The following is a 23,233-nucleotide window of genomic DNA, read 5'->3' as shown; positions in this document are numbered from 1 at the left end:
ATATATAGTTTTGAGGTCTTGAGCTTAATCTAAGGTTTCCTGCTCACAAAATTTCTAGATCACAGGGTTTCCTGTGCGATCATTTGGATTAGAATGCATAGAGCTTTTAATGGAGAAACTACATCCTTCAGGGGATTTTTGTTGTTGTTGTTGTTGTTGTTGTAGGGTTTAACGCCATTTTTCAGCACGCGATAGGCTATACATGGCGGCCAGTATTAATGGTGGAGGAAGAACCCAGGAAAACCCCGGAAAAACCACCGACCCACGAGAAGCTACTGGCAAGCTTTCTCACATATCCACATTAGCCGAATCCGAGACTCGAACCCACGCAGACAGAGGTGAGATGGCAGTGATCCGTAACGAAGAGCGCTTTAGACCACTCGGCCACTCGCCCCCCCCCCCCCCCTTCAGGGGATTAAACGTGACACCGATAAACAGATGTTTTCATCTTGCACAATGTCTTCTTTTTCTTCATATAAAAGTAGCTTAGTTTCTTTTGCTTGTCCTGAGAGAGGAACACATGCCTTATTGAAGTGTATATGTAAACAGTGTCTTACTCAACTCTATCCATGCATATGCCATACCCAACTCTATCTACGCAAGTAGTAAATGGGGATAGATTAGCGTCAATGGGAATTAGCATTACAGAGACCCCTGGGACAGATTAGCGTCAAGGGAAATTAACATGGAGAAAAATCGTGGGACGGTTTAGCGTCAAAGGAATTTAAACAGGGTGGGACTTTATAGCGTCAAGGGAAATTGAACATGGGATTTTTTTTTTTTAAATTTTTTTAAAAAAGGGGTAGACAATGGAAAGGCTATCTCTTTTCGAGAAATATGACTGGCCCTGAAAAGGGCCTTTGGGTTTTTTTTCTTCTTCTTCTTCTTTTAACTTCTTAACTTTTTCCACCATCCTCTTATTTTGTCCATCATTCCTTTCTTCTTCTTTTCTGTTTCCGGCAGCCAGTCCGGGTGGCCCATGGCCCGGAACTTCTCTTGGATTTTCATCCAGTTTGTGTTCAGTTTTTCTAGTTCATCCTTTTTTTTCTATTTTCTTCTTCTTTTCTTTCCTTTGACCACTTTTCTTTGATCTTCTTGACCTCTTCGGTCAGCACATTCCTCATTACTTCTTCCGTTTTTGTCAGCTGGTCCAACCCCCATTTTACATATCGCCACTCCGTCCAATTCAATATCTTTTCTAAGAAGCACCTGACTTCGATGACATTTTCAAGTGCTTCATTTAAACTTCCAACTCTTACATAAGGCGGGTCAATCAATCCTCTCAGTCTCTTTTCCTCTTCTTCCATCATTCCTGTTATTATCTCCTTTGCTTCCTTCAAATTATTAAAATAGTCGAGACACTTTTCTAATTTGAATTCTTTCTCTATCTTCTCCATGACAAACGTAACATCTACTATCCAATAATAAATGCCAATCAAATGATTCAGTAACGCTGTTGCTACCACCATTTTCTTTGTCTTTATTCCTTGGAATGGGTTCTAATGGCTAAACTGTTAGCTTTATAGTTAAAGCGCGGACGTGATGGAAAACATCCCCTAAAAACATAAAATTGATCTTACCTAGATCATGACCGAACAACGCGCGGACGTGAAGGAAAACATCCCCCACTTTTCTCATTTCATATAATCAAACCCAAACTATACTCTCCACATACGCTAAGAAACAATAAATTAACCCATAATCTACTATTCACACAAACATACCTGAGCTCTTACAAACACAAACACACAAACACATACCCTCACACAATTAAAAAAAAGAGTTAGTGTTTATATTCACACTACTCTACATACACACATTGGCAAATCGATAGTTATTTCTTTTCTAGAGTATTGGGTAGCCCTGAAAAGGGCTGTTTTTTTGGAACTTCATGGACACCTGGTTAATGGTGGCACCTTCCAGGCCTGGCGGCGCATACACATCTTGTCCCCCAGTTACTTTTTACCTTTTTGGGGGAGAGAGCAGAGGCAGGATATGTGGCTTCAGAATCCCAATTTTCGGTTTCTGGGATTCTGAAATTTTTTCTTCTCTCCTTTTCCTCCTCCTCCTCTTCTTTGTTTCTTCTCTCCTCCATTTTGTATCTTCTTTCTTCTTCTTCTTCTTTATATCTTCTCTCCTCCTCTTCTTTGTTTCTTCTTTCCTCCTCCTCTCTTATCCTTCCCTCCTCCACAATGGCTTCCGCGGCCAATTCATTTAATATGCGCCTGGCATATTCCAGATGCACATGAAGTTCCAACAGTTTCGTCAATCTCGTGTTCATTTTTGGTGTTGATCAATCAACAAGGGTAGTTGGACTGCCGAACGAGTTTCAATTTATAGTGAAAGCGCGGACGTGAAGGAAAACATCCCCCTAAAAACATAAAATTGATCTTACCTACATCATGACCAAAAACAACAACGCGCGGACCTAAAAGAAACACTCACTCACTTTTTTATGCTACCCATCACTATTTTAAAATTTTTTATAAATCACTTCAATAGACTATTTACATACGCAAAGCAATCCAATCTAACTCCTAATCTACACCTCAAACACCAAAAAGACTTTATTTTAATCTACTATCCATACCATCCTACTTAACCACTTACAAACACAAACACACAAACACATACCCTCACATTTTTTAAAAAAGAGTAGTGTTTATTTTCACACTACTCTACCTACACACATTGGCAAATGGATTGTTATTTCTTTTCTAGAGTATTGGGTAGCCCTGAAAAGGGCTGTTTTTTTTTGTTTTGCTATGGCATTCTTTTTTAGTTTCTAAGAATGCGATGTCCTCTGAGGATAGACTTTCTGGCGATAGGTCTGCTTCTTCGAAAAGAGAAGAAGAACTCTTTGGTGTCGATACGACAATCGACAAAGCCTCTGTCAGCTTCAGGTTGCTGCTGCTGTTGTTGTTGTTGCTGCTGTTGCTGCTGTCTCTGAAGTCTGTACTTCTCCGTCCATTCTTCTTTCTCCCTGTTCATTTCTTCTCTGAAGAGCTCTTCTATCAGGTCTTCAGTGATTTTTAACATTCTCACATTCTCTATTTCTTCTGGCTTCGGTATCAGACTGTGTCTGACCCTATGCAAATTCACGTAGGCTTCGTTGAGTTTAGCTAGTTTGGAGCACATCTTCGTAGGAGGATGAGTCGACAATGGATGGTTAGACTGGAAACAACCCGGTTCTTAAAGTCAAAGCGCGGACGTGAAGGAAAACATCCCCACGGTTTTCGAGTCGCAACGTTCAATGAGTGTCATGAGAGGGATAGTAAGAAATGAAAGAGCATCAATCCAACATTCTTATAGCTAAACAAAAGACAAAGGCATTTTTTTCAAAACACAACATTTTTTATTCAAAAATCACTTAACACTAAACAACAACTCTAACATTTTTAACAATAATCCAACAATATAACATCAAGCAACTTTTTCAAAACACAACATTTTTTATTCAAAAATCACTTAACACTAAACAACAACAACTCTAACATTTTTTAACAATAATCCAACACTAAAAGTTTCTCCACTAGGTAAAGAGGGATAACAGTCTTCCATGGTTTCTAGTAATCTAGGATGACTTCTCTCAAACTGTTGATTTCTATGGTATTATCGAATTCTGCATACAGGATGACGTTCACCGTTTCATCAGGGTCTCGGTCTTTAAACTGAATTTCCACACGAATCTGGCCGGATTTTATAGGGTGGAAATGTCCCTCGTCGCTGCCTTGGTCTGGAGTGAAATCGAAAGCCCACAAAGCGTAGCCTCCTGCATAATCCTCGTACGTAATACCGTGACTGGTATTGGTTCCTAACTGTCCGGTGGCTTCGTACAGGGACAAGTACGATCTCAAGTAATTCTTCTTGGTAAAGTCAGGTTCGAAAGGTCAGGTACATAAGGTCTTGCAATCGCGACTGACTTCGATTTTGGACACGCCAAAGTGTTGAAAGTAGAAAGGATTTTTTTCGGCAGCTCCGTTGAAGGCTGTATTCTCGACGATACCAACGATCAAACGTTTGGGTAACTGTCCTTGGAACAGATGATCTTCGATCATGGATCGCTGTCCCTTGGGAATGGTGAAGGTTTTCACTTCCACGCGTCGTATGGGATACTTGGCGGTCGTTCTGCTCAACGTCTGACTGATGTCGTTTCCCACTTTAGGTAACACTTCCACACGGCGTACGTAGAGTCTGGCTTCAAGGATTTTGGTTTTGTAACCGTCACTATCAGCCATCAAATGGAAAGCGGCACTGCTACGATTCAGTCTCAGGCGGACATCCACCCCGTTCAGCAAATACGTTTCTTGCAACCACATGTCCAAATGCAAACGATCCATCAGTTCTAAACTTGTGTCGGCTCCCGTGATTCTCTTTCTTCGTTCTACAAATCCATCATTGTTGTCTTTCTTTTCATCAGTTTCCAATATTTCAAACTTGGTAGGTTCGTCAGCTTCCCATACCACACAGGCATTGAGATGAGTGTTCTTGGCATCTATTCCGTACGTCAAGAGATTTTCCAGGTAGGCACGATAAGGGTAAGTATCCATGCTGCTACTGACCAGTTTGTTATTCAAGTACAAGTCCACTCCACTGAACAAGGAATGCATGAAATTGTTGACGGGAGCTACTGCTTCATCGTCTATAGGACCTCCAGTCTTATCTAGAATTTTGACTTTCAGGTACAAGTAACTGCTATTCAGATCGATGTAATCTTCGGGCTGTCCTTTGATTTCAAACTCGATGGGAGCGGAATCGGTCAGTGAGGAGACGGGGTGAAATTCCACCCATTGGGATTCTTGCATCGTCATCATCGTGGGGGGCATGGCAAACAGATCCAGTTCCGTCTTGGAACAAGCGCAAGATTCTCGGTGCATCATTTTTTTTGTCTCTTTTCTCAGTAATCGAAAACGTCTAAGTCTCGAACGGTTCTTCTTTTCTTGGCCTTTCTCGCTTGAAGTCTGGTGAAAGGGTGTTTTCTTCGTCGTCTCTTTCTGCCTTGTCCTTGCTGAATGCCTGACTCGGTAGCGTGCAGGGCATTTATAGGTGTCTCTCGGTGACCCAAAATGTCTTTGCCCGTTTGCAGCAAGACATTTTTGCCTGCCCTCATGAAGGCTTCTTTAGGGTTTTGTTTGTCGATGATGACATTTTGGAGAAATTCTTTGCCTTGCGTCAGTGCCGCATCTTTCAAGGCGTGCAATCCGCGTGTCACCATCGGTTTCAACACTGGGGCCACCGAACGAAAGGCCGATTTTAATATGTCTCCTAAGCCGTGTCCTCGCTGTCGAGCAACCCCTCGGTACACTGGATACATCACTTACTTACGAGTCGTGAGATAACCGTTTTCGAAAATGGAGTTTCACCGTGACTTTTCCTTTGGTGAATGGAATATTTTGTCCCAGATCTCCTTTTATAGCAATGTTGACCGTGTCCAAATACGACTTGCTGACAGGCAAATAGTGAGGATGGCCAAATTCGCGGTGGACGTGGTAAGTGTTTCCACCTTCCTCGTCAGCGTTCGTGACAGAATCTACTTTGAAAGGAATGACACGCAGTAACGGTACGGAGGTGTGTCCCACCACGTTGTACTCCACCACATCGGAATACACGAACATCAAATTCAGTCCTTGGTTCAGTTCTACCGGGGCACGAAATAACTTGCTAAAAGACTCGTTGTCGTAAACGATGGGTAATTCGTTTTTCTTGAGCATGGCCTTTCTCATGTCCATGTCTCCGCCCAACATGTCAAACAATTCAGGACAAAATAAAATGGACACGATTTTACTTCGTTCAAATTTCATCAAGAAGCGACGAGCTGCTTTGTGGTACTCCATGGTGACACTTTTGTTGACATGCTCCAAAGCTTTCAGAAACACGGCATTAAACCTGGAGGCTATGGTGCTGACCAAATGTTGACCACTAAAAGAATAGCCTGGGGGAATGAACAAGTGATAGGTGGTGTACTTTTGTGTACGGGTTTTCTTGTCATATTTGACATTGCTATCCATCCACTGTTGCATTTGCTCGTCATGAACTTCCACATCAAAAAAATTTTGATTGGGAAGGACATTGAGGACTTGGGTCGGGTGAATCATTTCTACTAAAGCCACTTCCCAATGGGCTTCGTGATCTAACTGGATGGCTTGAGGTAATTTGGCCGTGTAACAGCACAACGTGTTCTTGGGAAACACCTCCATGGAACTGTCACTGTGTAAAGTTAAGTAAAATTGGTTTTGGTGACTCATAATTCCAGAGTTCTGTGGCTGTCCGAGGGGATATTACTGGACGTCAGAGGCGTGTCTCCGTCTAAAATGGGGTTCTGATTGTGGTTGAAGTGGTGACTGGCACTGGCACTGGACACAACGTTCCCGTTCGAGGAGAATTTCAGGGAGGGATTGGGAAGCAGGTAACCGATGCAACTGCTCAATAAAATGGTCCACACTTGTTTGTCTCCTTGTTTCAAACTCAAATTGGCAATGGCTGCCCCGATGACACAATACACCACGAAGATTTGGCAGAAAAAGACGATTTGCGTTTTAGGCACACGTTCTCCACACCACACCCACAAGGGTTGTTTTTGTAAATCTTGCACAGAAGAACTAGGTGAAGAAGGAGTGGTCGACGTAGCTGCGTCTGCTGTGTGAAAGGGCATGATGGTCACTTCTTTTTATAGTCGATGACTTGCGAAGCGTCGATCCAAGAATCAAAACTGGGTGGATATCCTTTCCAACGTACTTTGACTTCTTTGACACGTCGTTTGCCCACTTTACGGGTTCTGCGTTCGAGAATGCTTTCGATGTCGTACACGTCGTCTTCTTTTTTGGTCACACGTTGTAACTCGGGCGAATAAAACTTTCCTTTGAGCACTTCTCCGTTCATGTCTTCCAATTTATAGACGGCAGGATGACGGCCATGCACTCGTCCAGTGACGCGAAACAATTCGGTCGTCCAGTTAGGTAAGTAACCTTTGTCGAAAGTGCGTTTGGTTTTGCCAATGCGCACCCAATCTCCTACGGCCAACATTCCACTTTTCTCGGGGACAGCCCTCGTCGGGGACGTACCAAACAGACGCTCAAACACCAACACTTCGTTGTCGGGAGTCACGTCTTGCGGGGCACGTCCGATGCTTCGATGGTAAGATTGGTTGTACGCTTGAACCAGGTGCGGTAAGATGTCGATGTACTTCAGAGTGTGGTGATGCGTAAAATATTTCCACATGCGTTCTTTCAAAGTGCGTTGAAAACGTTCCACGATGCTGGCTTTGGTTTCGGGATTCTCCGTGGTAAAAAAATGAATGTCACGCTTCTTTAATTCTTTTTGGAAAGCTTGGTTCAGAAATTCGGTGCCTTTGTCCGTTTGCCATCGAAGAGGGTGACTACCGCTTTGTTTCAACACCCGTTGCAGGACTCGCACTAACTCGCTGCTCGATTTGGAAGTCAAGGGCACGACCCAGGCAAATTTGGAAAAGACGTCGATGACACAAAACAAATATTTGTAGCCACGATTGTAGCTGGCCAAATGAGAGACATCGGCTAAATCGGCTTGCCATTGATGATCGATGCCTTCCACTCGGGTGCGACTTCTGGCAAACTTGCGTCGAATGGGTTTGTGTAAAGTGTAGGTAGCTTTTTCTTGTAACCATCGTTGCACTTGAGGTAAACGGAGACTTTTCAGTCGCGTTTTGGCAGCACGATACAATTTTTGAACTCCTGCGTAACCTGCAGGATGGGAGGGATCGTAGTAAATGCTGGCTAAGACTTTTTCCATTTTTTTGTGCTGGTTGGTGTGTTAATAAGACACCCACTCTTGGAGGATGCTACTCTTTTTCTCTTGGGGTATTTTCTTGGATTTCAATGCTTTGCGTGTGCGGCCAGCAATAGGTGTCGAACAGGAGAAGGATGTCTGAGCGGGGGATATCGGTTCTTGTTTCACTTCTGTCTTCACTTCTGTCTTCACTTTCTTTTCCTCTTGTGAGGAAGAAGGGGTGGCCATTATCTTTTTAATCCATCCAATTCTGGAGGTAGGTGGTGTTGTTAACTTGCGTACTTTTTCTGGTGGAGTTTGAAACCCTTCCTCTTCTTCTCCTTTTTCTGTCTTGGTCACGGGTACTGGTGGTCTTGGTACTGGTACTGATGATGGTGCTGGACTTTTCATCAAGGTCTTAAAATCTTTCAGAGTGGGTAGAGCTGTTTCGTCTAAAGCTTTCTGGTGAAAGAGTTGCAGTCGTTGCAAGAGTTGACCGTACTTTTGCGATTTTTCTGTTTCGGACAAATCTTGGCGATCCATCAAGGACTGCAATTCGTGTTGTAACTGGGACATCTCGCTCAAATTGGGATTGGGAGGTAAATGCGGGGTGTGTTGTTCTTGCCACCGATGGTATTCCATCCATCGTTTGTAAGGCACTAAAGCTAGTTTTCGTCCTTCCATGGGGTTGTCAGGGGTCGATTCTGAGATCTTGGGACTTCCGAGGCCTTTTATCTTGCTCCCACCAGTCCTCCCAACATGGTTCCCAAGACTCCTTTCAGTATGGGGCCTAACAAGAGAGGTAAAATACCTCCACGTTGCACTAACATCTTCTTTTTTTGACGAATGGGAATTTTCTTTTGAACCATTTGGCGAAGAACGTGACGATGTTTGCCTAAGCATTGTTTCTGGTGTTTGGACAAATGGATCGTGCCTTTCAAAACGTTCAAACAACATTCGCACACGGTATCGATGACCTCTTTGGAGGCTGTTTGAATGAGTTTTTTCGTAGGGGTGGAGAAGCTTTGGACAGGACAGATAACATGTCCCCATGTTTGGCTAAACGTGGTGGCAGTCCTTTCCTTTTCTTTCCTTGGGGTTTTCTGGAGGGTGACATCTTTTTGTCTTCAGGAACACCAAAAAAGACACTGATACCCGACTTGGTCACAGGCCATTTTTATACTGGAACGCGTCGCCACTGATTGTCTTGACGTCGTATCAGTTTGAGGACAGGCATGACACGTCGTGCAGGGGTACGTAACGGACTAAATCGAGCCAGTTCTTGCTTGGACAAATCCAGTAAACCTTGTAACATGCCCGATCTTTCTTGAACTTTGATTTTGGGAGAAGGTACTTTGTGAGCAGCAGCCACTGCCACTAAATTGGAGGGTCCTGCCACTGGGGAAGTTCTTTTGGGGGTCATCAACGGAGAAGTTCTTGGTGTGATCAACGTCTCCAAGTACTCTTCAGTTCCTGGTGTCATCAACGGAGAAGTGGACAAACGTGAGGATGCAGGAGACGCAGTCACTGCCGTGGCATATCGTGGTTTGCCAGTGTAAGGTTGCGTCCTGGCCGAAGTGCCTCTCTTGCGACTAGTTTTCTTCTGTGGACTTTTCTTTTTCTGGGGACTTTTTCTCTGTTTCTTTTTCTGGGGGCTTCTTTTCTTTTTCCGGGGTGGTGGTGGTGTCTGGTCAGAGGAGGGTCCTGCCACTGGAGAAATTCTCCTTGGGGACCTGGTCTTTTTCTTCTTGGGGCTTCGTTGGACTTTTGTCTTGGGGATAACTTTGGGGGCATTAGGATCCCATCTTAAGAGTGAGCGAATGATGACCCCTCATAGAGTACCACTCTCTCCAGGTTTCAAAATGATTTGTTTTTTGGTTTGAGTGTCGATGCGGGGATCGGCCAGTTGGACCAAAGCGACTTTGTTTCGATCGAAAAAGCGTTGGGTTTGATGAGGAATCTGAATGATTCCTTGGAGTAATTGACGTGTCGTCACCGTGAACCATCGTAAGACTTCTTTGAGACGGGCTAGTATTTGTGGATTTTTTTCACGACTGATGCCATACAAGGCACGAATCAATTTGACGGGAAGATGCGACTGAAGGGACGTCATGTTCGCACTGAGAGTGAGACAGACGAAAAAGGGTCTGAGGTTTTTATAGATTTTTTTATGGGGAGTGAAATGAAGTCGAGGACGGAGACGTGTACAGGACAGGCCCTCCGTCTTGGCACCAGTGGTGAAACAAGTGGGTACGAAATCGCAAATCCTCGGGAGTCGTAGGTTTCAAATCGACGAGTAAATAGGCGTGTGGCGTTTGAGTGGCATCGTCGTACGCCTGAGTCAGCCAAGGCGTTCCTAACTGTTTGGCTAAGACTTGCACTTGCGATTTATCTCGAGGGCTTTTAAACAAGACCACGTAATGCGCATTGAGACTGATGGTGCGATGGGCTTTACTTTGTTGAAACAAATTTTGGGTGATGTAAACGACACTGGCATTACGGTGATGCCCTTTGCGCGTGAACCACAGTTTAATTTCTTCTTCGTCTTCTCCTAACATGTCGTCGAAAATGACCAAATGGGTTTGACGGGAGTCAGAGACGATGCCGTCTTCTTCTTTAGGAATGCCTTCCACAAACACGATGGAATCACCTTGACTTTCTCGCAAGAGGCTGTACGCCGATTACCACTCTTTGTAACACCACACGATCCGTTGAGGTGACCAATCGATCAAATGATGTTTATGTTCGATCAAACGTTTGACGAATTCGGTTTTGCCTGAACCGCTAGGTCCAGCAATGAGCATGTTAAAGGGATGGCGAAGATACAAAGCCTCCCAACTGGCACGATCTAAGTGTTCGTCGATGACTTTGACAGTAGAGGAAGAGGGAGCAGAGACAGCAGAAGTAGCCATTGTGTGAGAAATGTCACTTGTGACACGAAAACAAAACAAGACAAGAGTTTATATACTTTTTCAGAACACGTTTATTGAATGTTTTTTTTTTTCAAACATGAATACGAAAGACAAAAATACATAAAAGCCAAAGGCTTAAGTACAAGAATAAAAGGCACATGATAACCATTAACGTGGAATAAACACAAATGTCTGTACAACAACATGTTTTGGGTAATGTTCTAACCAGTTCTATAGTAGGGGGTAAGGTCACACAAGTGTCCTCCCGAAAGGGTCTTTCAGGCCTGTCCTGGGTGACGGGTTCTTCTGGCACCGTCACTAACACGGGTTGAAAAGTAACTTTTTTCCTTGAATAACTCTCGTGCATACTGGGTCACCTCTTGTGTCCAAGCCTCAAAACCCTGGTCTCGGTGATGTCCAACATTTGACTCCTAACCAATCTGGTTTCTTCTTCGTCAACGACATGGTAAGTTACTTCAATGAACAATGAACTATCGACCTTGCCTATGGTTCCTTTTTATATACAGACCAATACCGACGTGACCGTACGGCAACGTAAAGTGATTGGGAAGTCTCACTCGCTTCTGGTACACGACTTGATAGACTTTTTCTAGGGGCCGACTGACGATGTGGTGAGTGGGTAAACGTACAATCTTGTTCGGTTGATAAGTGGTCACTTTAAAGTTTCCATCCTCTCCCGATTGCAAGGCTTCTTTCAATACCCCAAAGTTGACCACTCGACTGGTACGATGATTCAGAGTCAGTCCTTTCACTTTGCACGTCGTGTGCACTTCTCCTTGTTTGTCCCGGTATTCGTAGCCGTAATTTTTGGGACCACCACTGACGAAACTTAGAATCTTGTCGTCGGGATGCTCGTCTGTCCAGGCTCCTAAACGGTCTCCTTCGATGTCAGGGTGCTGTTGACTCGGGTGATGGATGTAAATGCAACTGTCCGTGTCAAAGTACAGGACGCGTTCTTCTAACAGTTCTAAAGCTTCGTACAATTTTAAGCGAGCATGAGCTGTCACGTAAGCCACAATGATGACATTTCCAAAAGGGTCGTCTTGTACAAAGTCTAGATCTTCTTCGTAATTGACCAAGATCAAATCCTCTCGAACGACGTCCACGTGTTTCATGTATTTGGTTTTGTCGTGAATCATCTGGAAGTAGCGGGAAGGTTCTGTCAAATATTCCGTCTTGGGTAAACACGGCCGTTGTGCCATTTTACCCCACAAGCAATTTAACATCACTTTGGCAAACGATCGCCTGCCTTCGTTTTTCTCGATGTGGTCTAAAGAGATGCCTTCTTGTTCGTAGTATTTCTCTTTGAATTGTATTTGGTCTTCGGGAGTGTGACACCAGGAAGGATAGCCGCTGGCTTCTTGTTTCAGTTTCAAAAAGGCATCCACGTAGTCGGCGAAAATGCCTTTCTGAGTAGGGTCACCCTTGTGGTACTGTTGTGTCTTGGGAAAGTGGCAAATTTCGTACACTTCTAACAGTTGGTATCCCATGTCCAGAGCTTTGAACAATTCCACGCTGACCCAGGTTCCCGTCAAGGCTGTGATGGCAAGGTTGGTCCTGGTTGCACGTTTCGGCACAAGTACGGCACAATGGAAACATCAGTTTGCCTTGACAATGGTGAGGTAAGACGGGATGGTATAGGTTCGTGGGAGGCAAAACTTTACACTTGATCAAGCCTTCGTATTGTCGAATGTTTTTCAGGTCGATGTGTTCCGTCAACAATTGCGGGTGCCCTACAGGAAAGCGACAATATTTGCACACGTAGGGATACAGCGAACACACGTCCAAGTATTTGATTTCTTCTCCTTTCTCTTCGTCGGCTTGGTACAGCAAACAGGTGGCATTGGTCCTCCCTCCGTACAAACTATCCCTCGGGTTCAGCGGGTCCATGAACTGGTAACTTTCCACGAGGCGTTTAAACTCGGGATCGGTTTTCAAACGGTGATCGTACTCGTGTTCCAACATTTCCACCACTTGGTACCCTTGCTGTTCTAACTTTAGGCGTCGCTGACAAGTGTCCTGGTACAAGTCTTCCATGGTTCGTTGCAAAAACTGATTTTTAGTGTCACGGTCAGGGTAACAGACGGGACATCCGTGAAATAAGCAACCGTTAAACTCGTACACGATCTTGGGGTTTTCTAAGTCGCAGCCATCTACCGAATACGTTCCGATGGTCTTTTCGCCTCCTCCGTTGCGGGCATGCTGAATCCATTTGTCTTCCTTGTCGCACAAGTAATGTAACCAACGTAGGGCTTTGACCGAGTATTGACGCTTGACATAGTGGGTCGTTTGAGGACTGATGACAGCCACGGTGTTTTCAGGCATGAATCGTTGGCGGTACACTAAGGAACACGCTTTGGCAATGGTGCAAGCTTCTTTCAAAGGATCGACCCCTCCGTGTTCCATGAACAGTTCTCGAAATTTTCCACAGCAACGTCGTAAAATGTCCACGTCGGAAAGACAATACTTTAACATTTCTTCCTGAAAGTCGAAGGGGTCAGAGGCATGAGCCTGGTACCAAGCGTAGAAAGCTTCTCGTTGTTCGGTACGCATGTTGTCGGGGTCGTAATAGTGAGCCTCAGGTAAATGGGGTAGAATGGCATGTTGATTGGCTTCCGTATTGAAAAAGTGTGGAAAGTACCCTTTAGCCATTTCTGTCATTCCAAACGTTTTAGGCATTCGACTCAAAGGCATGGCCAAGTAATTCATCGAATCTTTAAACTGCACTTGTCCCACTTGCATGAAAATGATTTTGGCTCCGTTCAAAGTGACTTTAGGACGTTCGGTGCCTTGTTCCGTATAGTATCTGAGAAGAAACTGTCCATCGTATCCGGAGAAATTGTGAGCCATCACTGTGGCATGACGATGACAATCTCCGTAACGTTCGATGTCCTCTTGGCTCCACGTCTTGTCGATGGGGTCTAAGACCCATTTGACAAAATCGGCTAACGTGTTTGGTCCCCGAAAGATTTTTTCACGCCCTCCGGGAATCTTGCTGCAGTGAGGGCAATGACTGAAGATAGGTTCTTGAATGCACTTCTCGCACGCTCGATGAGCCACGCAGAAATTAGGAATGTGAATGCCAGTCTCTTGCATGCATTCGAAATCGAAAAAGATGAAATTGCCTTTCTACTTGTGACCGTCCTCTTTCTCTGGTGGGGGTTGGTATTTTTGCACGTAGCATTCGTGTTTCAAGTCCACGATGTGGTGATAAATGTGACATTTTTTCTTTCCTGAACATACGTGTGCCTTGGTACTATTGGTACGTATGCCTTGTCTACACGTAGGGCACAATCTCAAGAGTTGACAAGCACATTTCTGCTGTGAACCTTGCGTCTTCAAATGTTGTTGGTAACAGGTAGGACTGACAAACGTGCGCAAACAAGTCGAACAAGGCACTGGTCCTTCGCTCAGACAGGGTGGAGAGGCCAAACATCCTGGGCATTTCATTCCACAATGCTTGTGTTGCTCTCGATTGTTATAACCATAGTCACATTTCTCACAATAATAACCGTATATCAGGAATCCAGTGATACTGGTAATGGTATCGAAATGGTCATCGTGATGATAGACATGAATGTATTTTCCGTCCTTAAAATCTTGGCCTCGAAACAACCGAGTTCCACGCATTTCTTGAGAGTGCACTTTCAAGGTGTAGCGTGGAGCTAGGGCATCTTGCAATTTTTGCATCTCAGGAATGCCACAGGGTGTGTCTTTGGACAGTCCGGCTTGTTGTAACAGGAGTTCTGCTTCATTTCGTTGTTTGGCTCGGTCGGATTGTTGAATAGTTTTCCAGGTTCTTTTCCATTCTACCGTGTCGTTCTTGTTGGCATAGGTTCGTCCCACCACGATGGCACGGGCCAAACACATCTGGTCTTGAGGGTTGTTAATTCGGACGAGACTCTTTTTGGTGTTGAGAAGGTCGTCCACCAATAACATCTTTTTGCATCCAGTTCCTTGAGGAGGAGAGACGTGGGCCATTTTCAGTGTGGCTTTACCATCGGTGATGTCAAACTGGTCATTAGATTGTTGCACCTGTTGTATCTTGTCCGTGACTTTGGAAGGGGTCAGTTCTGCGGGTCTGCTAAACTCGATCGAAACAGGGGATTTCAAACCGTCGTGATCTATGGATAGTGTCAAGCGATCGTCTTCTTTGGCTTGACATTGTCGCTTGAGTGCGGTGAGCAAAGAATCCCACATCTCGGTGATAAACCCTTCTGCTTTCTCCAAGGGTACGTCGGCCTTGAAATCTTTAAACTTCACCGTGTAGGTGTAAGCCGTGGTTCTAAATTTTCTAGAGGAGCGCTTTTCCGTCTCTCGAATGGAATAGTACTTTTCAGGGTTGACTAAGGGTGGTGAACTTGGTTTAGAGGGTTCGGATTCTGGTTCACTCATGTCCTCTTCAAAATCACTGGCATGAATTTGTGCCAAGATTTCAGCCCTGGTACGAGGCGATAGATCACGTTTCTGCCTCTTACTTTCTTCTTCTTCTTCTTTCTTCTCGAATGAATGGGATCGTTTCATCTTGAGTACAAAACGTCAAATGACTCAAGTTTAAACACCATAGACTAATTTATAGTCATGGCAAACCAGCGTATATAAAAAGGGTGTGTGTCTTGTCCTTTCACTATTCATTTCACTCTCAAGCCGAGCACAACGATGAAAGAGACTACCCAGATGGAACGTTTCGTCAGAGCTTTGCGAGGGGTCATTAGAAAATTCTCTTCAGACCAGCCGACGGACAACTCTCCTTCCTTTCGAGATAAAAGTCAAGATACTTGCTATATCTGTCAGAAGAAAGGGCATTGGTCTTCAGAGTGTCCAGACCGTCAAAAAAAAAAAAAACAGGGGCTAAAAAAGACAAAAGTCAAGATACCTGTTATTATTGTAAAGAAAAAGGACATTGGTCTCCAGATTGCCCAAAAAAGAAACAAGAGGAGTCAGAAGAAAAGAAGGATTCTTCACAAGAAGAGAGGGATTCTTCGGAAGAAGAGAGGGATTCTTCGAAAGAAGAGAGGGATTCTTCAGAGGAAGAAGAGGAAGAAAGAAGACAATTCTATTTAAAAGAGGCAAAGAAACAGGAGAAGAAAAGAAGAAGGGAAGAAAATGAGGAAAAAACGGTGAAGAAATTCAAAAAACAGAGAGACTAAATAATGAGAAAGAAGAAGTGTACGAACTTTTTAAAGTGTTCTGTGGTGAATTGTGAATTGGATTGTAAAAAATGGATAAAAGAATACATGAATGATATAAGGTAAGTGTCTTTGAGTTTTGATTTTAAAATAAGAAGCTACACTCACGCACTCATACACAGACACGTACTATAAGGGTAAAATGGGTGGGGTTTATTTTTGAGTTATTGGCAAATTGAAATTGTATTTCTTTTCGAGAAATGTGGGTGGCCCTGAAAAGGGCCTTTTTTCTTTATGGTGTAGGAGTGAGTTTAACCAATCAACTTTAACTGCCTTAAGCCTTTGCCACGGCCAAGGCCTACTTCTGATGATTGGGTTTAAATCACTAAGGGTGGTACGACAGGCTTAGTCACAGGGTTGGCGTGTTTAGCTCGGGAAGGTCGTATTCTCTTCGGTCGTGATAAAGAAGTCTGATACATTTGTTTCAGACTTCTTAACTCCGTTAAAATGTCCAACAGTACCGTAGCCGTTTGATTTTCACCCTCTTGTTTCTTTGCTGCTACTTCTTCTTGCTGTTGTTGCTGTTGTTTTTTTTTCTTACCTCTTCTTGTTGCTGTTGCTGTTGCTGTAGGAGAAAAGCTTGTTCCGCTTCCTTTTGTCGTTGCATAAATTTCTCCAATTCTTCTTTCTGTCTCTGTCTAAAATTCTCCACTTGCGGTAATGAAGAAGGTAACGAAGGTTCCGGAACAAATTCTTGCGAGGTAAGAAAATCCACAAAATCCCAATGTACCTCTTCTGAAAGTAAGTCCGGGTTCCCTTGGGCAGTCTCCCCTGCTGGTGCACCCCAATGGATCGTTTTCTGAGTTTCCGTCATGTTGAATCACTGTCGCATAGATTGACTGCACACAAGCGCTAACGAATCTATATAGACCACGTGACGTCACAGACTGCTCTCTTCGGATTGGATGCGAGCTGACTGAATTTTGTAACGCGTGTTCGGATTGGTGAATGAATTCAATCCGTTTCAATCCTTCCTGTACCTATAAATAAGCGCAGTTCACTGCATTGATTCACCTATTCTTGTCGCTTCAAGATGTTGACCACAGTTGAGTCATCCACCCTTGTGTCTTCCATGATGTTTAGGACGGACATGCTCATGTATGTCAGGTCCAAGTGGACTGTTGTTGATAGGACAGATACTAGTCAATGGATGAGGAGAGTTTACATAGAAAGACAAGGATGTCTCAAGAGGGTACTTGTGTATGGACCGGCAGTTAGAAGGAGTTTAAGAAGAAGAAGAAGAAGAAGAAGATGTGACAGATGCCATCTATGTTAATATTAATATTAACATAAACCCAAAGGCCCTTTTCAGGGCCAGCCATATTTCTCGAAAAGAGATAGCCTTTCCATTGCCTACCCCTTTTTTAAAAAAAATTTAAAAAAAAAAAATCCCATGTTCAATTTCCCTTGACGCTATAAAGTCCCACCCTGTTTAAATTCCTTTGACGCTAAACCGTCCCACGATTTTTCTCCATGTTAATTTCCCTTGACGCTAATCTGACCCACGATTTTTCTCCATGTTAAATTTCCCTTGACGCTAATCTGTCCCAGGGGTCTCTGTAATGCTAATTCCCATTGACGCTAATCTATCCCCATTTACTACTTACGCATATGCCCTACTCGACCCTATTCGTACGCATGCCTTGCGTGATTCTGTCCGTAGGAATGTCTTATGCGCCTCTATACTTACGCATGCCTTACTCGACTTTTTCCGGGCATATGCCCTACTCGACCCTATCTGTATACATGCCTTACGTGATTCTGTCTTTACGTGACTTTATTCTGTTAGTGCAAATAACTTACCCGACTCTATCAATAAAAACGCCTTATCCGACCCTATCTGTACGCATGTCTTACTCGACTCTATCAATATGCATGCATTATTCAACCCTATCCGTAAATATGTCTTATCGAACTCCATCCACATGCACGAGCCTATCGGAACATATATTACTCGACCCTATACGTACGCATGCTGTATACGACTCTATCCGTACGCTTGCCCTACTCGACCCTATTCGTACGTATGCCTTATCAGACTCAATACGTACGCAGGTCTTATTCGACCCAATCCGTAGGCATGCCTAACCAGACTTCATCCGCACGCATGACTTACCATACCCTATCCGTACGAAATGCCTTACCAGACTCCATCCGTGCGCATGTCTTACCCAACCCTATCAGTACGCATGCCTCGACTCTAGCAATACACATGCCGTAGGAATAATTTAACATGCTCTTATACAGAAACAAGTTTTATAAAAAGAAATGCCGAGCGTCAAGCCAGGCACCTGTTCGTACCATTTTTCTAAGTCTCTGGTATGACTGGCCCGGTGTTCGAAACAGCGACCTATCCGCAACCGAGGCCTTCGCCAAAAACAACTACTCCACTGGAGCGATATAAAATGAAGTTGAAGTTTGTTTACAGTTTGATTTCATTTATCACTGTGCATATATTGAATGACCTTGAAATTTGATTACAGTTTGATTTCGTTTACCATTATGCACACTTTGAACGTCTATAAATTCAGACTTGACTGCAATAAATGTCTATATTAAAAATCTAAATTTTTCTATCAAAGGTTACTGTAGTATCTACCAGACGATGATATTGTATATTCTCTCTCTCTCTCTCTCTCTCTCTCTCTCTTTCTCTCTCACACTCTCTCTGGCTGTTTGACTAAGAATGTTTTGGGGCTTTTTATATGTTGCCTCAGGCTAGACAATCCGTCAGATTGGCCTTTTCTTTCGCGATCGTTTTCTGTTTACCTGAAATGCATAACTCATTTCCTGGCTAAACGTTACATTATAATTATGACTAAAATAGGACGATGTCATCGTCGTGTAGAGGCGTATTCTCATTAATCAACGTGGTAATACACCGTTGTGAATATTATACTAGAAGAATTGACATATGATTGGGATATTCAAAATACTACATCACAACGTTTACATTTTCAGCATATGTTTGTGTAGTGTCACCATGAAATTAGAAATATTAATAGATTCGTGGCTTCCAAGGATTTCCTTTTTAACAAGTTGTGTATCATTCTTCTTCTTTATCATCGGCTTCTTCTCTCAGTACTGGCTTGATGGACCTCTTAAAATCCCCAAATTTCCGGCATTTAGTTTTCTTGGCCATGTTGGCCTTTGGAGAGGATGTGACGAAACAGATACTCTATGTTTCACGCCTGAAGGACCAAGTAAGTAAACAAGATGACCTTTTCGAAATGGAGATATGACAAATATGTACCTAACTGTTGATAATATTTCATTCAGAGCACCCTTTTTTAAGTCGTTTGTTCTTTTACGATACTTTGCGCTTGCGCTAAGATAGATGAACAGTATATATCGACCGCCTGTTTGTAAAGACCAATCGTAGTTGATCCCAAGTGGTATTTATACCTGTATATTCCGACCACGTCTCGTATAGAGTACTCATAGATCATCCCTTGCGTGGTATTTACGTATACCTGTATGGACCAACCACCTGCTCTTAAAGACATTTGAGCACATACATGGGGTTAAGTAGATAGACGTGTTAGCTGCAAACTATGTACTACGTAGGTAGGCACGTATATACGTGTGTGTGTGTGAGCTGGAGTGTTAACGTAGCTTTAACAATGTGTCAGTCATATCGCTGCGATGTCGGCAGTGTGGCAGTGGCAGTGATGCCGCAGACATGTAACATGATGTTTCACCCAGTCAAATTATCCTGACACCAGGCCGACCAATCCTAACAGTGATCTCTTAATGCTAAGCGCCTAACGATGCAGCTGTAGTACCATTTTTATAAGTCTTTCGTATGACTTGGCCGAGGTTCGAACCAGCGACATCCCGAATCCGAGCGACGCTCTAACCACTAGGGCACCGGAGCGGTCAGTAGACACATGTGTTAGGTGTAAGGTGTAAGTTGTGTACACTGTATCTAGATGGGCTAGAAGATGCATGTGTTGTCCGATACGTACACTGTATCTAGATGGTCAAGTAGATACATTTTGTAACTTCGCCCTCTTAGTAAGAGGGGTGGTTAGCTGCATTTGGCTGGCATTATCTAGAGGATGACATCCCTCTATTTTATAGCCCGGCTGGAGTGAATAAGAATAGAATGTCAACAGGGAACTGAGCGAGAATACTGGGAAATATAAAGCAATATGAGCCCCCTTTAACAAGAAAATAACAAATGTAATCAGACCAAATTGTTAATGGCAATTCCAATTCAAGTTAGGCTATATCAATATAATTTAACAGGTGTGTCTAATGTGGATTATTTCATCATCATAACGAGGGGTGAAAAGAGTGCAATATCCACGAATGATGTGCATCACCTTCCTTCCCCTTGACCGTACATCTATTTCATCCTTACTAAGCTCTATACTTTGCCCCTTCATGGACTTCTTGGTCTTTTTATCCTGACCTCGTCCTTCTTTTCCTCGGACTTATGTCCCGTCTCTCTCTCTCTCTCTCTCTCTCTCTCTCTCAGAAAGCTGTTCGTTATTGTTGTTCTCTTTCAGAACTTGTGCGTCCTAACACTAAACCCTGTCTTTCTTTTTTACAAGACGGCCACATGGCCCCTTTCTTGTTTGACAAGGAAAGCACTATTCTCTTTAGGCTTTTCACGGAGTCGAGACTCTTTCCTCTTTCAGGAGATTTTCAGATTAAAGAATTTCGACTAAGGTCGTCACTTTAAAGTATGATTGCTCTAAAGTGTAAGCCTAAATTTATTCTGCCCAATCGTAGACAACGGTCCTTACTTTTTTACCAAAGAAATAATTCCTTTCATCAGGTTTATATAGTTCTGAATCTGTGAACGACAGTACGTAACAAGTTCCCTTTGAAAAAATGATAAATTGACATGGTTCCTACGAAGTGGTTAGGGTTGGTTGCTCAAATGTTTACTTTCTAAGTACTGTGTTAAGATACCCCCGGTCAATTTCACTGCGTTGGAATTCTGCCCCATTGAAGTTGACACTGACATGGGGGAGATGAACGAAGAAAGGTCAAAGTGACCCTTCACTAAGACTTTTCTGGCTTATATGCGATAAAAGTTTAATGCTCAATGCATTCAACTTTAAAGTTCGCTGCAATTCAAAATTCGACACTTCACACATGTATTAGTTTTAAGTTGTGTACGCTATACTTATATTGGCAAGTAAACACGTGTTAGTTGTACGCTATGTACACTGTTTCTAGGTGGGCAGGTAGATACCTGTATTAGCAGCAAGCTACGTCACACTATCTGGGTTGGCAGGTAGATATCTTGTATTAGGTAAGCAGGTAGGTATGGTGTATTAGCTGCTAGTTATGGATACTGTGGTGAATTTGTTGTTAGCCATGCATGCTGAGCAGGAAGATACGTATGTACGTTATATCTAGATGGGCAATTAGACAGGTGCTTTAGTGGTAACCAATGTAAACTGTATCTAGGTGGATAGGTAGATAAATGTTATTTATAAGGTACGTATACTCTATCTAGGTTGATAGCTAAATAGCTGTGTTATCTATATGCTACGTTCACTGTATCTAGGTACGTAGATATATATTTGAATTAGGAGGTAGTGGTGGTTGATTTTACGCCATTTCTCAACATACGAAAGGCTACACACAGCGGTCAGTATAACTGGGGAAAACCTAGTAAGAACCACCAACCCTCGAAACGTTATTGGCAAGCTTTCTTACATACCCATGTTGTCCAAGCCTGAGACTCGAACCCACGCGAGATTGCTGAGATCGGTGAAGGCAAGTGCTTTAGACCACTCGGACACATGGGGTCCTGGGACTTAGTTGTACGATATGCAGCAAATGTTTATTCTTTCTTTTTTCTTTTCTTTTTGTAAGCTGTAAACCGAAGGAAAATGGGCGTTCTTTAGTGAGCATACCCTGATCTACACGAAGTAATCCGTATCTAGATGGGCTGATAGACAGGTGTGTTAATTGAACTTTATACAGACTGTATCTAGATGGGCAAATAGACAGGTGTGTTAATTTAACTTTATACAGACTGTATCTAGATGGGCAAATAGACAGGTGTGTTAAATGAACTTTATACAGACTGTATCTAGATGGGCAAATAGACAGGTGTGTTAATTGAACTTTATACAGACTGTATCTAGATGGGTATGTAGACACGTGTGTTAATTGAAGTTACGTATGCTATATTTAGCTGGACAGGTATGCAGTTAGTTGAAACTTAGTGGTTCTCAAGCTTTTCAAGTAGAGGGTCATATCTACAATTTTCGGTAACTAAGCGGGCCACAACGTAATAACATTATAAATGTTTGTCAATGTTTATAAAATTATAAAAGTCGTGTAATATCATTCTTAAATATATTAACTTTCAGCAAACAAATTCTAAAACTTTAAAAGCAGTCAATGTCAGTCCTGCACTACAGTTATTTTCGGTTTTAAATTAAATCCGCAGATTAAGCAAATCGGTTTACCACTACGACTAGGCACAAACATAAATTTCTCCGTCCAGTCTGCGTTGAATTCACGACAAGCAACGTCCTCACGTTTTCGCTTATTAGCATTGTTTGATTCTACGTTATCCGCGTTCATGCTTATCGGCTTTAACGGTAAATTTGTATTTGAAAAATCTAATTTCAACACGAAACTGCAGACTACTAAACAGTTGTAATAGATGACATCATGGCGTCTTGCGCACTCTGATTGGTCGACAAGACTGGGAAAAGGGTACAGTATTTCCAAACGTTTCGTTCGCTAACTCAACGGACGCATTCGATAATTATATCCGAGCACAACAACCACGCGCAAAGTGAATTATCGAACGCCGACAGAGCTCCGAGTGCTCGACCAAAATGACAGACTTCTTAGAAATAACGTTCTAGACTCTAGAATATTGTAGATCGCGCATTATTGCAACTTTCGTCTAGTTGTTATTTATTTGTCTGAATGTAAATAAATTGTTTAAATTATTAAAATACATTATAGTAAATATAGAGGCCTCGCGGGCCACTTTATGAGAGCTGACGGGCCACAAGTTCCCCGCGGGCCGTGGTTTGGGAACCTCTGGTTGAAAGTTATAAAGACTAGCTGAAAGGGCAGGTAGACAGGTGTGTTAACTGAAAGTTACATAAGCATATATATATATATATATATATATATATATATATATATATATATATATATATATATATATATATATATGGACAATTAGTTTGACGCAGACGAAAACATCCCATTTTATTTCTTGGACATTGTTAGATTGTTGTAGTTCCAAATGAGTATGGGTTGATTTTGATTAAAGATACTTCGTGTAGAATAGGGTCTGCGCACTATAGAACGCCCATTTTCCTACGGTTTGCAGCTTGCAAAAAACAAACAAACAGAAAAGGAATAAAAAAAAAC

The 23,233-nt window shown here is 42.9% G+C and overlaps 1 protein-coding gene across 3 annotated transcripts in view; it reads left to right on the top strand.

The window, feature by feature from the left end:
- The window catches only part of LOC149791107 (uncharacterized), a 167,595-nt gene that overhangs the window by 73,461 nt on the left and 70,901 nt on the right, over positions 1-23,233 (top strand). The window contains exon 1 of one of the 3 annotated variants that reach the window (XM_089973019.1): positions 18,745-19,068. The exons of the other annotated variants lie outside the window; for them this stretch is intronic. Within the exon in view, the coding sequence (XP_089829145.1) occupies positions 18,780-19,068 (289 nt within the window). The 5' untranslated portion in view covers positions 18,745-18,779. Of the gene's footprint in view, positions 1-18,744; positions 19,069-23,233 lie in introns of those variants that run through there. 3 annotated transcript variants of the gene reach the window in all.

The sequence above is a fragment of the Sinohyriopsis cumingii genome, chromosome 10 (genome assembly GCF_028554795.1).
Source record: "Sinohyriopsis cumingii isolate HCF-2022 chromosome 10, ASM2855479v2, whole genome shotgun sequence".
Lineage (NCBI taxonomy): Eukaryota > Metazoa > Mollusca > Bivalvia > Unionida > Unionidae > Sinohyriopsis > Sinohyriopsis cumingii.
The sequence above is the reverse complement of the archived record's forward strand: the minus strand, read 5'-3'. Positions and strand labels throughout refer to the sequence as shown.